Source organism: Quercus robur, chromosome 3 (assembly GCF_932294415.1).
Source record: "Quercus robur chromosome 3, dhQueRobu3.1, whole genome shotgun sequence".
NCBI lineage: Eukaryota > Viridiplantae > Streptophyta > Magnoliopsida > Fagales > Fagaceae > Quercus > Quercus robur.
This window is the reverse complement of record NC_065536.1, coordinates 23096683-23112451: the sequence shown is the minus strand read 5'-3', so window position 1 is coordinate 23112451 and position 15769 is coordinate 23096683. Positions and strand designations below refer to the sequence as shown.

The 15769-nt window shown below is 34.1% G+C and overlaps 1 protein-coding gene across 1 annotated transcript; it reads right to left on the bottom strand.

The window, feature by feature from the left end:
- Positions 1-7338: 7338 nt before the first annotated feature.
- On the bottom strand, positions 7339-15338 carry LOC126717520 (uncharacterized). Its single transcript, XM_050419282.1, has 10 exons — positions 15021-15338; positions 14083-14124; positions 13846-13990; positions 12597-12826; positions 12191-12248; positions 10536-10613; positions 10276-10364; positions 8866-8947; positions 7962-8150; positions 7339-7873 (listed from the first exon to the last, which is right to left on the bottom strand). The coding sequence occupies exons 1-10, from the start codon at positions 15152-15154 to the stop codon at positions 7733-7735; spliced, it is 1188 nt and encodes a 395-aa protein (XP_050275239.1). The 5' UTR covers positions 15155-15338; the 3' UTR covers positions 7339-7732.
- Positions 15339-15769: the final 431 nt, after the last annotated feature.

Genomic DNA, 15769 nt, shown 5'->3' with positions numbered 1-15769 from the left:
TTATAAATAAGACCATAACTAGAATTTTAAGAATGAGGAGACCAAAGTAATAATATATACTAATTTTATCGCACACTTTGCACGTGTAATGAGACTCTTTTTATTTTATTTTGAGTTTAATGTAATTTTTCAATTTGAATTTATTTATTGTTAGTGAGGTTATACTAGAAGGGAATTTTAAGAAACTAAAATTTAGGATTTAACATTGAGTAAACGGTTGGGTTTAGTGTGTGCTAGTTTTTAGGAAAAAATGTATCAAACGTGTGTGAGATATATTTAAATAAAGAGTATGCTAATTTTTGGGAAAAAAAATTTCTCTGGTAGTTTTTTTTTTTAATTTTGTTGAATTATAATTTTAACCCCGTTTTTTATTTTTTAAGAATAAGAATTATCTGTATCAAAAAAAGAATAAGAATTATCTAATTAGATTATGGGTATTTTTGATAGTCATAGCTAACTTTCTAAATCCGCTTAATATATAGAAATAATATATAGAGATAAAATCTTTCCCATTTAAGAGTGTAACATGGAAATTATGTGAAAATTTTGGGGGCCATCCATATATATTTTTAAGATTTAATTAAATTTAAGGGTAATTTTTAATTATTGAAAATTTTGGGAGGGCTAAAGCTCCCTCAAGTTAATGAGTAGTTTAGCCCTTAGTAGATTTGTCAAAATTTACATATAATATAAAGCTATTGAGTAGAGTTGTAGCCATTAGCCACGATCAAGTTTGTAGCCAAATTTTGTCTATCGGTAAATAGGTTTATTATATGGGAAAATTTTATCTCTCTCACTCTTTAAGCCCATGCATTCACTATTAGAAAAACTGGTTTTGCATTCCATACAAAACACATAGCGGAAGCAACAAACACGGATCTATTTCATTCATGAGAGATAACATGTAACCTTGAATTCTATAACAAAAAATAGAAAGTGTACCTTGATGCAGTGAAATTCAAAACCAAGACTTGAAAATACCTCTAATCAATATCCCAATTCCACTCGGTGCCCGAGAAGAGTGATCTCTCAATCAATCTTTATGTACGTTGATTCTCAAAGAAAGTTCTTTTTCTTCTTATTGTAGAGAAAAACTATTTTCTTTTCTTTTTATCATACGTATATTCTAACTACCTTGATAGTTTCTTTATTTAATAACTCTTATTAAATAAAAACTGATTATCTAATTGAGTTAGCCTTTTGAGCCTACCCAATTGGGTTTTAGTTTGTGGCTTGAGATAAGACCAAAGGGAACAAATAAGACTCTAGCTCCAATGGGTTTTGGATTTATCTGTCAACTCTTGACAAGTCCAAAGTTACCATTAATTATATTTAATACCACTATATAAATATAATTGCATTCTAGGTCTTATTAATAAATTAAATCTCAAGACTCCAATAATATCATTTGACCCCTCCATGAAATATCCATAATGAACAAGGTTATAATGAACTATTATTTTGTAAACAACTATTTTATCCTTGAGTACCCGGTTTAATATTTTAATTATTCATATTTATTGAAATCCGATTTCAATAAATATAAACTTTAGTAACTTCTTACTAAAGTGGGAGCCCTAAATAAGCATTTCTCATTAAACTTATCTCAAGGGAATATTTCGTATCTCTATAAAAAGAAATTATAGATTCCATATTGAGAATATGTGTTTCCTCAACACTACGAGTGGTTACCCAACATACTAAGGTTTTGACCGTCAATATTAGATCTCACTCCTGATATATCAAAATAACCTACATTTCAATTTATTATCCTCTCAGGATTGAGAGTCTATGAAATTAGAAGTCGTGAGATTAATCATTTAGATGACAGTTGTTGATTGAATAATTAATCTCATAGTGGTCCAGTTCAATATGTCTTAACACTTAAGACACATCAACACGTCAACTAGAAGTTTCACTTCCATGATCAAGACAAATCATCTTAGTTGATGTGTTATAATCTTCGCAGATGAAACACCCAATTTCATCACCAACTACGAACTATGTTTTGAGTTTACAATGAACTTGTGATTTATATTTTCTGTGACTAAATCATATAAATCACATACAATACATCTCAATGACTATGATAATGTTTCATTAGTTCATTTACAAATAGTCTCATATAATTAAACAATTTAATTATTTATGACATACCAATAAATAAACCCCAACATTCACCACCTGAGTACCACCTTAAAGAATTTTCTTTAAGTTTTTTTATAAAGAAGTTTCTTCTAAATTTAGTTAAGGAGTAATGTTTATATTTCATTTCTATTTCAATTTTCAAAATAATATATTTTTCATTTTTATTTCCTATAATAGTAATTTTGTTTTTGAAATAATAGTTTTTGAGTTCATTAACATGTCATTTGGTGACATTGTTGGTTTTTCTTCCGTGAAAAATTTTGTCATTGTCGAATTAAAAGTAAATAATATATCATCTCAAATCTTACTCTTGATCAAAGTGTAAATTTTGGAAGTGGAAAGGGTCGGTTTATATTCATGAATTGGAGGGCATCTTCATACTTTTGTAAAACGATTGGGGTCTAAGTGTATATTGGGGAAAGATATGGGGTTGATGTTTGTGTGGATTTTATTTGATGGTGGGCCGAATCTTGGGTTGGAGTTGAATCAAAGTGTGTGGGATTTAGTCTTTGGATTTTCATTTGTGCCGACTGGGCTTTAAGTTGCGAATTGGTATAATGGGGCTAAGTTGGTTCCTTATGATTTTTGGATCGGGCTTGTCATTAAGAGAATGGGCTCGTATGTGGGTTCAAAGTGAGTTGAGTGTGTGCTATTTCTGATTAGGCCTAATTTCGGATTGGGCTTGGGTATAAGTAAGTGAAGGTTTTGGTCTTAGGTGATTGGCCGGGTCACATGGGTTGTTTCTGGGATTTTCAGGTTTTCTTTGGGTGGTTGAGGGGGTGATTTTTGGGTTGTAGGAGGGCTGGGATTTTCAGGTAGGGGGTTTTTCTTTCTACCAAGGGAGTGCCTCTATAGGCTGCTAATCATTATTCTTGGAAATAGAAGAAAAATAGGGTTTAAATAACAGGATCTTAGAGGCTGTTTGGATTGGGTGGAAACTGAGTTATATAACTCAGTTTCCATCACCAATAATCCAAACATCGTGGGACTTATAGAAAAAGGTGTGTTTTCCATAGAAAATTATACCATTTTTCGACAAATAAAAAACAAATTAGGTAAATTCTTTCATTCAATGATATCTTGTTCAAACCAGGTTCGATTTTTGCCTATAAGTAGTCAAATTTGACAAAATTTCATGGTCTTAGATTAAGTTAATTAAAAAAAATTGACTTGATTTCTAATAAATCACATGTATGACCGGATATAAATAATGGAATTAGTCTAATAAAACATGGAAAAATTCCACACACACTTGATCCCAATAAAAATAGTGATACGTAAGGCCTTTTTTGGATTTCCCTTAACTGAGTTAACAAATCCTAGTTTTGTTAACTCATAACCTAAAATCGGTGAGGCCCACGGTAGCATGCTTGTTTGGATGAATTTCCAAACCATTAACTCAATGATGATATCTCATAATTTTGAGTGATGGGTGAGCAATTTTGAAAACACGATAAGGCTATTTTCAAGTTAAGAGTTTTGAGTTATCAGTGGCAGTTTTGTAAATTTCCAACAAACACGAGTCCCACAGCAATGTCTCGTCTCATCACTGTAGGCTTTTGTGAGCAACGAACATTTTTTCTTATTACTTTCCTAACCACCAAACAATACTTTTCTTTAAGGCTGTCCAGATTGATCCAGCAACCCGACCCACCCGAAGAACCGACTGGATCCGACCCTTACCCAGCCGACCCGACTGCTCCAGCGGGTTGGGGACAGGTCTTCACCACCAGAAACCAATTCCGGCGGATCGGTTTCGGTTTTCCTCCTCTAAAACCCGAAAAACCCGAACCGACCGAAAGATTTCCAAATTCCGGCAAAATTTCCAGAATCCGGCGATAATTTTCCAGAATCCGGCAAAGAAACCCAGAATCCAGCGATATTTCCTTAGATCTGGTGATATTTTGACCGGATCTGGCGAAATCTCATAAAATTCGGTGAGATTTTCGCCGGATCTGGCGAAATCTCACTGGATCTAAGGGAAATATTGTAGGAATCTGGAAAACTATTGCCGGAATCTACATTTCTTCGTCGGATCTGTGTTTTTTTCACTGTTTTTTCGCCGTCTTCTCAGATCTATGACTCCGACCGACCCGCCCACCACCCGTTGATGGTCTAAACCGCCCGACCAGATTACTCCGGCGGGTCGGCAACAGGTGCATTTTTTTCCCACCTGATTCTGGCGGGTCGGTTCCAGGTTGGGCACAAACCCGACCAGGACAGACCCATGGACAGCCCTACTCTTCTTCATCACTTTTCCTTTTCCTTTCTCCCAATGCTATGTGGAACCCAGTGAATGATAGAAAGGTGGGTTTTTGAATTTGAAATAGCTTTGAAAATCTTCAGCCAAACGAGTGTGAGAGTGAGTTATGAGTTTTATTGAGTTAGAGTTGTGAGATATTGGGATATGGGTTTGAGTGAAGAGATTTGAGTTATGAGTGTTGAGACTTGGATATGAGTGAGTGGCAAACCAAACATGGCCTAATCTATGAGATTCAGATAAATCCTCCAATTAAACTAACATGCAATCCTTAAGGGAATTATTAGCATAAAAAGGAACCAAAGTGACCATTTACGGATCAATCTTCTATGGAAATCACATTAGAATTCTTAAAGTTTGTTTTCCATAGAAATTATACCATTTTATGACAAATAAAATACAAATTAGGTAAATTCTTTCATTCAATGATATCTCATTCAAACTAGGTTTGTTTTTAGCCTATAAGTAGTCAAATTTGATGAAATTTCATGGTCTTAAATATGGTACCAAAATTATTCCAATCACATGGTCAAATTTCAGTTAAAACTCAACTAGATTTAGTTAAGCACATAAAAAATTGATAAAAAATCAACAACAAAATATGGGGTTCAACAATTAAAACCATGAAATCTTTTAATTTAGAGCTAAAATTTCTAAAGTGTGTTTTCCATAGAAATTATACCCTTTTTCGACAAATAAAATACAAATCAGGTAAAATTTTTCATTTAATGATATCTCATTCAAACCAAGTTCGATTTTTGCCTATAAGTAGTCAAATTTGACGAAATTTCATGGTCTTAAATATGGTACCAAAATTATTCCAGCCACATGGTCAAATTTTAGTTAAAACTCAACTAGATTTAGTTAAGCACATAAAAAATTAATAAAAATCAACAAAAAATGGGGTTCAACAATTGAAACCATGAAATCTTTTAATTTAGAGCTAAAATTTCTATCCAAATTCAAGGTCGGACAAATACAATATCAACAAAACCTTTGGAGATGCCTAAAACCCATAACTCCCATATGCTTTGGTCTAACAAGTTCTTCAAGCTTGTCTTAAGGATTCTTCTTTACTCCCCTTGTTGACCCCATCAAAATTTATTCACCATTGTATTTTTATTTTATTTTATACAAGATAGAATTCTACTCTAACTTAATCTAAGTGTATATGTGTTTGAAACTCTCTCTTGGAAACTTGAACCCCGGCCCTTGCCCCCCGCACCTCACAAGTACTTATACTTGTAGAGTGACCATCGCACCAAGGGTGTGCGGTGGTTATTCACCATTGTATTAGTTCTTTGTATAAAGTTTGAGGGAGTTTGAAACGGCTAATGATATAAGTTGGGATAGTGCTACTATAACGATCATTAACTTGCACACTCCCATTGATTGCAATCATTCTTTCTGGCCTTGAAACTTCTTCAATGTCATCTCCTTTGTAATTTGGAAAGCTACTTTTGATTTGCCCACTACATGGGAAATCCCAGGTACAATTCTTATTATTTTATGGGCTCAATTAACAAGTGTCTAAGCATTTGTTAATAAACCATTTTAAGATAATTTGATACCACTTGTATGAGAAAAATAAATAAAACTCTTAAATAAATCATTTTTTTTTTCTTTTCCGATAAATCGTTTGGTTAAAGGAGTGGAAAAGTGGGAGAATAGAAAAATTGAGAGAGAATAGAAAAGTGGAGGATAGAAGAGATTTAGTTTTCTCCTATTTGTATTTGTTTGGGAGGATGGAAAAGTAGAGAGATAAAAAACTTATTTGTTTGGTTGAAAAGAAAAATGAGAGGATGGAAAAGTGAAGTTGATATAAATTTACAATTATGTCTCCATTAAATAAAATAAAAAAGCAACACTTTTTTAGCAAATAAATTGTGTATGTGCAAATGGATTAAAAAAAAAAAAACCAACTAGTCGAAACCACAAAAAAAAGGGCATTTGGGCATGGACAAAACTCTTGTGCACTTGCACAAGGGTATTTTTGTTCCATCGGGTGCTTCATTTTCTCCCCATTTTGAGAAGAGAATTTTTTTATGGGCCCGGTGTGAAAACACCCAGGCCCCACCATCTCTTTTCCCTTCCCTCCTCCCAACCAAACACCCTCCAAAAGTTTTTCCTTCCTCATTTTCCCTCATTTTTTATTTCCATCCTCTCCAAAATCCACTCTACCAAACACCTCCTTAGAACATCCAAAACTCCTTGTTTTATTTCTGAAGCCTTGAAGAGTTCAATGTTAGGCTTGCAGTGTCCTGGATTGGATTGTTAGAAATGTAAGCAAATTTTGGAGTAATAATTGTCATTCTTGTGAAAAGGTTGTTTTTCTTTTGTTGTTACATTTTACTCGTTTATGATGGAATGTCAAATTGAAATAAAATTAATGGCTCCATATATATATATATATATATATATATATATATGTATATATATATTAAATTTTCTTATGTAAGTAGGAAAAGGAGATTCAAAATACATGAGAAGAACTGAACAATACCTTGATAAGATAGAAAACCTTATGCAATTATACATGTAAGTTTAAGCAGTGGTCCTCCCATACCTGGCACCACCTAACCTAAGGGACCCAACAGGGGCTTATTTGGCTAGCTGTGGGATTGGAGCACAGTCCATTGTTAATAGTCTCCTTTTACAAGCCTGATGCTGTCTTCTAAAGCCATTCCAGCCCAGCCCTTTTTCTGACTCTATAGGCTTATTTGGGCTATTTTAAGACTAAACTCGTTTGAAGCAAGTTTTATTGGGCTGCCAACCAACTCACTGTCATTCTCTGAAATAAATTCTGCAAGATGAACTCACACAACCCACCATTGGCTAAAAAGACTAAAACCATATCCTGACCAAACTTTGATCAAAATCATCCACTTCATTCAACACATAAGCATAGAATCATGGCACTATTCATGAAATATACACAAAAAATAATATCATTAAACAAGAAAATAACTACAATGCAAGGAAACACGTGAAGTCAAGATAATAAATCGAAGAGCGTGTTTGGATGGAGAGGGAGGAGAGGGGAATAGAGGAAGCATGGATCAAGTAAATCATAACAGTAATAGTAAATTTATCAAGAGAGTGCAAACTGAAGTTATGCATCTCTCTCTCTCTCTCTCTCTCTGGTACAAATGAATACACAACCTTTGCACCTGCCCGTGGGGAAGGTGGGGGGGACTACACATGTCGAACCTCAATTAACCAATAGCATAGACCGACATCAAAGGTAAGGTTGGCTAATATGATATTGGACATGGGACAAGTATCTGGAAGAAAGTACCAAATCAAAGATGTTGCCTCAAAGTTTCACCAGGACAGCCACATGGAAACCGTCAGCAATGGAAGCATTATTACTAAGCCATAGTTCACAAAGGAATCAACATCTTTGACTTTCTGCAACTCCTTATGAAAAGTGCTCCATATACATTCAATATTGCCTCGTTGATCCTGCACTTTGTGTACCTCCCCTCTTTAGTACAGTTGTATATAGAAGAAACTGAAAAATAACCATAAAGGCTTATCAATAAAATTTTACCTCTGTGTTTAGCTCACCAATTTGATCCAAATCATTGGAATTCAGCAATAATCTTTCCTTGTCATGGTCTGATTTCTCTGTAGACATTCTCATTTCAACACTACCGGACTCTTTTCTTGACAGGACCCTGTAAGCTGAATCAGTATGTATTGTTTCCATGACTGAGCCAAAGAAATTTGTCACAGGTACCTAGATGTAGTTTGATAGAGACACAATTTAGGATTAATTTCAAGCTGAACAAAAATTACTGATAAAGAGGTACATTGGTGGGTAACTCAGGTAAAGTAGTAATGGCTGCACCAATTATACCAAAAAATTCTAAACAACGAAAATCACTGGTCATTGCTTTGATATTGAAAGAAACCTTGTCATGCAAAGTGACAATACAAGGAAACAAATTATTATAGGCTTCTTTAATCAGAAGAGGTAAATCATGCCAGGTTTAAGCCTAAGCCCTCCTCTATTGTTCAACCCATGGAAAAGCTTATTTTGTAAACATGACAATGCCCACAATAATGTCATAAGGAAGCATGGAGAAGAAGAAAACAAACTTGATTTTTCTGGGCCTAAATTAGATAAGACAGCTTAAGGGGAAAAAATTAAAGGCATTTTGAAAAATTAAAAGCTGAATAACAAAACAAATCAATATTTTAAGAAATTTTCAAATTTTCAAATCCCATGTAAGTTAGAGATGAGAGTTAAATAAGATGCTTCCTAAATGCGCTACAAAATAAACTTCCAAGAACACAGATAAAAAATATTCATGCAAAGCCAGTGGCCAGACAGGTTAAGAAGTGGCATAATATGACTCAAATTACATCACGAATTATTTAGACAGAGCAGCTTCAACACATTTAGGATTAGAAGATCAATAGCATCAGAGATAAGTGTAGAACATCCATACCTCCTCCAAACGACGTTGGTAAAGATCTGTTCTATAATATGCAGTTGACATCAACATACTTGGATTATATGAACCGAAAAGACTGCAAATAGCCACAAATATCCACAATGGAGCTTAATTTAAAATATGATGGGTATTTAGACATCTGCAAAATATATTAAATCTACCCAAATACCACTTTAATCATTGACAGAGCAAAAAATGATTCAAAGTATTTAACTGAAAATCAATGAGAGAACACCTATAGACAATATTATACATTCATTTAATCTCTCTCCGGCTACATGGTTGGCATAAAAGGGTGGAAAATAAATCTGTTAGTTTCAATAGGCTCTGCCATGTTTGGATGGGTTAAACAATCTCTCTTATGATTCCATCCAGAGATGTTGTTCTGATTATTTTTACTTAAAGAAAGAAAAAGTTTAAATTTGACAAAAGCAATTCACAAAATAATCTAGGGAGCAGCCGATGAGATCTAGCTCAAATGGCACCTCCCCTTGTATGACTAAGGTGGAAGGCGACTAGGTGAGGTCATGGGTTCAAGAGCCACCAGGTGCATGTAAACTTACCCCAAAAACTAAGAGTAAACAAGTCCAATTGTATTTTTGTTTTTGATTGGTAAAGTATATATTACCCCATGGGTCTTGAACCTACAACCTAACCCTCCACCTAAAACTTATTTGGGGGGGAGGTGCCAATTGAGCTAGAGCTCATTGCAAACAAGTCCAAAATATTATGCAAAGTTTGATTGATTTATCATCATTTTAAAAGTACTTTTACACTTCACAATGTTTAGAACAAAGAGAGGCACTGACATAATATCCTTATTATTATTATTATTATTTAATAGTAAAGCACTGACATATTTACTTGTAAAAAAAAAAAAAAAAGTAAAGCACTGACATACTATTCTCCTGCTAAGAATCACAAAACTGAGTTCTTCCAAACTATATACTGCCAACCTAATTCTGCCTGAAGTAACAACATCACGCTGTAAATATAGAATTAGCATTTTTTTTTTTTTTGTTTTTTGGTTGGTGCGGATTTTTACCTGTTTTGAATTAGTCCAAGTTATTTTTTAAATTGGAATAAATATAACATAAATTGCAATAGAGATAAATGACACTGCAATTGAAAGGAGATTCTTGTAAAAATCGAGGCCTTCCTAGCTTTGACAGAATTGAAACCCACAGGGGGGAGGCTACTATAGGTAAATGTTTATATACAAAACAAAATAGAAAAATTATAGGACCAGAAAAGAAAATAAACAGGGATGCACTATGCATCAGAAGTAAAATAAGCTACCAGTGTTTTTCTATTACTTAATACTTTAATGTACCTGGTCAATGAGGCATTAAATAAGTAAAATAAGCTACCAGTGTTTTGCTATTACTTAATACTTTAATGTACCTGGTCAATGAGGCATTATCATACATATTTAGTCTCTCAAAGAAGGCAAGGGTGTAAAATGTGAAACGATCCACAACTGAAACACCAACCTGTTTCAGGGAAAAAAATTTGGAAGAGAATAAGAAGAAATCTGAATATGTGGTACCCTAAGACCTAGAATATAAAAATTCAAAGAATGTCATATTGAATTCATAGCATCCTGTCACATATACATTATTCAAATCGTCAACAGAAGGAAACTGCAATAAAACTACACTTACATCTGAGTCCAAGTGATGTGAGTATGAGTTCTCTCCTTTCATGCTGCTTCCAATGGCTAAAGCACCTGGTGATTGAAGCTGCAGAACTTAAAAAATGACCTTCAATTCCATGATTAAATCAATTCCTACAAAGGCCACATTTTGCATGCCTCAATAACTACAATAGAAATCTTAGAATGGCATGTCCATTTGTGACAAACACGACCTGAAGTGCATAAAACAATTTGAAACATATATACAAGTGGACACATGACATGATGCACACAGCATAATAACAGTAGCAACACATCATACTCAGAAAAATGCCACAATAATATGTAGCTCTCACTGCAAAGATAGTTCCCCAAACATGGCTAGCACTTGGAGGGGGGCAGGTGGGGAGTTTCATGCAGCAGACTAGTTTACAGCGACCACGCTATCTTAAAAAAGGTTAACTGCAGTAGATGGCAGAGACTGAAGATAATTTTAAATGACACTAAAATCAGAGAATTATGTGAAGGGCCTACATATCAGAATGAAATAGCTGGAATGATTTAGTAAAACAGTACTATCGATATACCAATATGTACCATGGATACAGTAACACTGGAATTCATACCAATTGACCCTAGCTCAAATGGACCCTAATCCCCTTCACCCTGGGATTGTTTCTTTTTCATTTACCAAACCGTGTCTTTCAGACATGAGGAACAGTAAGAGTGCGGACTCTCTGCACTGGATATTAACGACTCTCAATTTTGCTATTTACCAAATCCCATTGCTATTTTTAGTTAACATAAAACAGGGGAGATTAACGACTCTCAATTTTGTCAGTCAAAATTTTTGACATTCACAACCACTGATATGGGATAATTGCAGAGAAATAACAAGTGGTAAAGGTTATCCATTATCAATATGAGGTCAGCACAAGAATAAGGATGTGTTGGTGGCTTTCGTGCATCAGCAAAAGGTCCCTATGGCGTTCCTTCTAGAAGTGTCACGCCACATTCACTACCTTGATCTCAAAGAAAAAAAAATGATTATTTATCTAAATAAACCCAGACCAATATGTTGGGCAGGAGCTTTGTAAATAAAGTATGGTCTGTGGATTGATTACGGTGATAGGGAAGGTTTACAAGCATTCTGAGCACCAACCAACTTCATCTGTTCATAAATTAAGGCCCAGAAATCCTAGTCAAGCTTGATGATGCCTCATTTGATGTGTGTATGTGAGCCTTGTATGTTAATGTTACTAAACAAATTTTTATACGATTTTATGCTCATTATTCAGACTCAGCATATTGACCATCAATTTTAGCTTGGTTGGTCTCGAACCAGGACCTTCGTAAACCTTATTGTCACTAATAGGTCTACCCTCTGCAAGTATCAATTGGGTAGGCATCTTTCCAAAATCCATTCAATCTTGTAATTGATTAAAATTTAATGTGATTCAGGAATTCTGGTGATCAAATCAACTCTTAAACTATAACGTATCACTGATGCAATTCCTATATAAATAATCAACTCTGAATGCAAACAAAAATCTTTTTTTCCTAAAATGTGGATTTACCTTTAAATGGATAAGTAAAATTCCTTAAAAAAAAGATTTCATTAGGAGTTATTTCAGTTAATGATATTTCTAAGAACGTCACCCAATAATAACCCAGATTACAGACCTGAGAGAAGAGAGTTGCAGCCTGACAAGTGTCCACCATTATGAGCAGCTCCTTGAATCTAGATTTATTACATTACCATCAAGATATGAGCTTATTGTGCAGCAGTATCAGCAATATTGATACTTGGAAAGATTTTACAAACAAAAGAGAATAAACCAATTGCTCTTAATATCCAGACACACACACACACAGAAATTTCACTTTACAGAATTTAATTCTTAGTATATCTGCCTGGTATCCAAATTTTGATTTTGCAAGGTATGGTATTATTGCAGAATTCCAACCAAATGGCAAAGCTCGATGTCAGTACCAGTTTCCACATATGATTTTCCTCATCCTAATTGAAACATAAAAGATTCAACTACAAATATCATACAAAACATGCATGAAAGTAAAAGATTCCTACCTACGCTTTTCTTTCATTTGTTTCACGGCATCAGCTAAATCATGACTCTGGAGCTCTTCTGAGTCCTGAAATTTCAAAAATTCATCTCCCCCATGTCCTGTCATATACAGAAGAATGTGGCTTCCTTCATCACTTAAAAGACGCTTAGATCTTGGAACAGCATTCTCATGACGCCCAGTCAATACACGAAAAAAATTTTCAACAGTCACTTCATAGCCTCGATAATCTACCTGAGAGATTGCAGTCAGGTAAAGATCAGAGTCCTCTCTAGAGAACCAATTACCAAAAGTCCTTCAGTTATGATTGACCTGAAGCAAGAAAATGTTCCTTCCAAGATTACTTTGATAAACCAGATTTACTATGGAAATTAAGAGAAGATATGGTGGGAGTTCAATTTTTCTTTTTTTTTTGGGGGGGGGGCAGGGGGGAATTAAAAACTAAACTTATCTGGAACAACAATATATCTTTCTATCATGCCATTATCTCCTCTCTTTAGAAAGGTCATAAATTTTTTTTCTTTTTTTTTTGGTTGTCTCAAATGATAGAGGAGGAGGTTTTCCGTTGCTAGAAGTTTGGAAGAGTGACCAAACCTTGAATTTCATTTCAAAGGGGAAGTTGTCAGAAATTTTATTACACTTTCAAAACTTGCATTTCTGCTTCATAAAGTATCAGTGATTAAAAGAGGCATTGGATCTGCTTAAAGCATCAAATTCTACAAGAAAGTCACGACTATTTTAAAGATGGTCAGTTAAATAGAAGGAAATAAAGTTGAAGGCCCATTCTAAACGTATTCCATTAACTGAAATTGCAATCACAAACGTGAAATCTATACCAGTCACGGTTGTCATGGATTGTATCTCCCATTGTTTCTGAATATGAATATTTATTTAAATCTTCCATTCTAAATGGGCCTATTTAAAAAATTTAGAATATATCACGGTAACGGGGTATTCAAATGCGTCAGCCATCATTGTATGAAATCTGAAACAAAGGCAATTTATGAATATCTCAAATTGATTAGATATGGTGATCATTCCAAGTTCTTGATGGCCCTATTTAACATGATGTTTGTGTGGGTTAGACGCTAGATGTACCAATTGAGTAATTTGAATTCTAAAGAACAACTAAAAAGCCCCTAAATGAATGCCATAATTCTCAGGTTTCTAATGAGACCAGAGCCAAAAGTAACCATATAAATGCATGCACTCCTTGGAAGAGTCATAAGCCTAATTGCAGGCACAAGACTCACCTCAACATTATCTCCATACAAGTTAAGTTTGTGGTTTTCATTGTTAAAAACTTGGGCAGGGTATTTGTTTCTGGCATTGCAAGCCATGTCATCTGCCAGCATGAGTATTATCCTCTCATCAGGTATTCCTAGCCGCTTAACCGTCCTGGGAGACAAAAGTATTGGAAAATTCTCTATCAATGAATACCAGGAAAGATGGAGCCTAAACATAAATAAATAAGAATGCAATTTGCTTACCGATACAAGGATAAAGTATTAGCCATGTGTCGATAATTAAACCTGAACAAGGACACATGAAAAATTTATTCAACTGGAAAATTCATATAAAACAAAATGTGCTTTTGCTTAAGTTGCTCATAATGCATATTCAAGCTTAGCGTATTTGACGTTGATTGTATCCCTCCCTCTCCTTTCAAAGAACAATTCAGGGAAGACAGGGATTTATGAAAAAGACTCTCACAACCATGTTGTCACTTCTTTTTAAATTCCTTTTTCAAATTTTTATTTTTATGAGTGCTCTTTAACTTGCATACAGATACCAATAATTTCATTACTGACCAGTAACAAATATCTGCAAAACTCTTCATAATGGACTTAGACAAAACCCTTTCTCATCACCACCATGAAGGGCATAGAGTTCTAAGAAAATTTTAGTATATTAAAGCTCCAGAAACGATAAACATGGTTGGAATGGAAATCTCTCATTCAATAACATTACAAGGCTCTAGATGTCAAGAATGGAAATCTCCTTATTGGAAACGCCCAAGTTTGCAAAACAATAGAGACATTAAAATTATTATTTTATCAGATCAGTCACAACAAGGTCTCAAGTTTCTCTCTTTTATAGTGTTTAATTACCGATTCTCCCAAAAGTTTAAACTGTCAGGAAATGTTGAATTTAATCAATAAACCATAATTCTAAAAATGAAATTTAGTTTTGCCCATTATCTAAGACAATAACATGGATTTTCTCCAACAAATTATAATATAAAAAAAAAAAAAAAATTGACATGGGTATTGTTAATCATAACAAACTATAACATGGGTATGATTCATTTTCTCCAACAAATAAATACAATTATTAAAAAAATATGACATGGGTATTGTCTAAATTAAAGAAAAGAGCATAAATGTAAAAACTTTAACAGAAAGAAATGAAATGAAAGTAGAATTACCAGAAACGAGAGGTGCAGACCAAAACAGCCCAGTTGTTAGTGTGCATAGCAGTCTCAGTTTGTGATTCGCAATTGCTGAAACCCAGAAGAAGCAGAAACAAAAACGACAACACCGTAACTTTTGAGCCCCACATGTTGAATCGCAATTGTTTCACAGCTTAGCGTATTCCAACTGTGACAGAGAGTCTCTGAGATTGATTTGCTTATGGGGTTTGATTTCTCTTCCTTTTTTTTTTTTTTGCTTTCTATTTATCAGATGAACAAAAATTAATTTATTAAAAAAAAAAAAATGTGTGATGTGTAACCCGGCAAGAAATCGGGTCACACACGGTACGGTGAGGAATATACATATTGCATTTTTCAAAATTCACGTTACAAATTTACAATAAAAAGATGAAGTAAAAAGGCAAGTGTTGTTGTTATTGTTTATAGTCAAATTATGGGTTACATCTTAGAGGCCGTTTGGATTCAGCGTTTTCCGCTGAATCCAAGCTGCGTTTTCTGAATTTTTTTGTTTTTTATGTTTTTTTTTTAACTTTAGCTGCACATTTTGACTAAATCAACAGTGAACAGTATATTCGTGCATTGTTCACGGACCCACAAATTCCACTTTTCAGTAACTTTTTCATTAAAAAATGGGTCCCACGATACTATTCATATATTTAAAAATTATTTTGTTACAGTGTTTTCAGTTTCAGTTTTCAGTTTCAGCAAAAATAAGCTCAATCCAAACGGATTAAAGGGTAAAG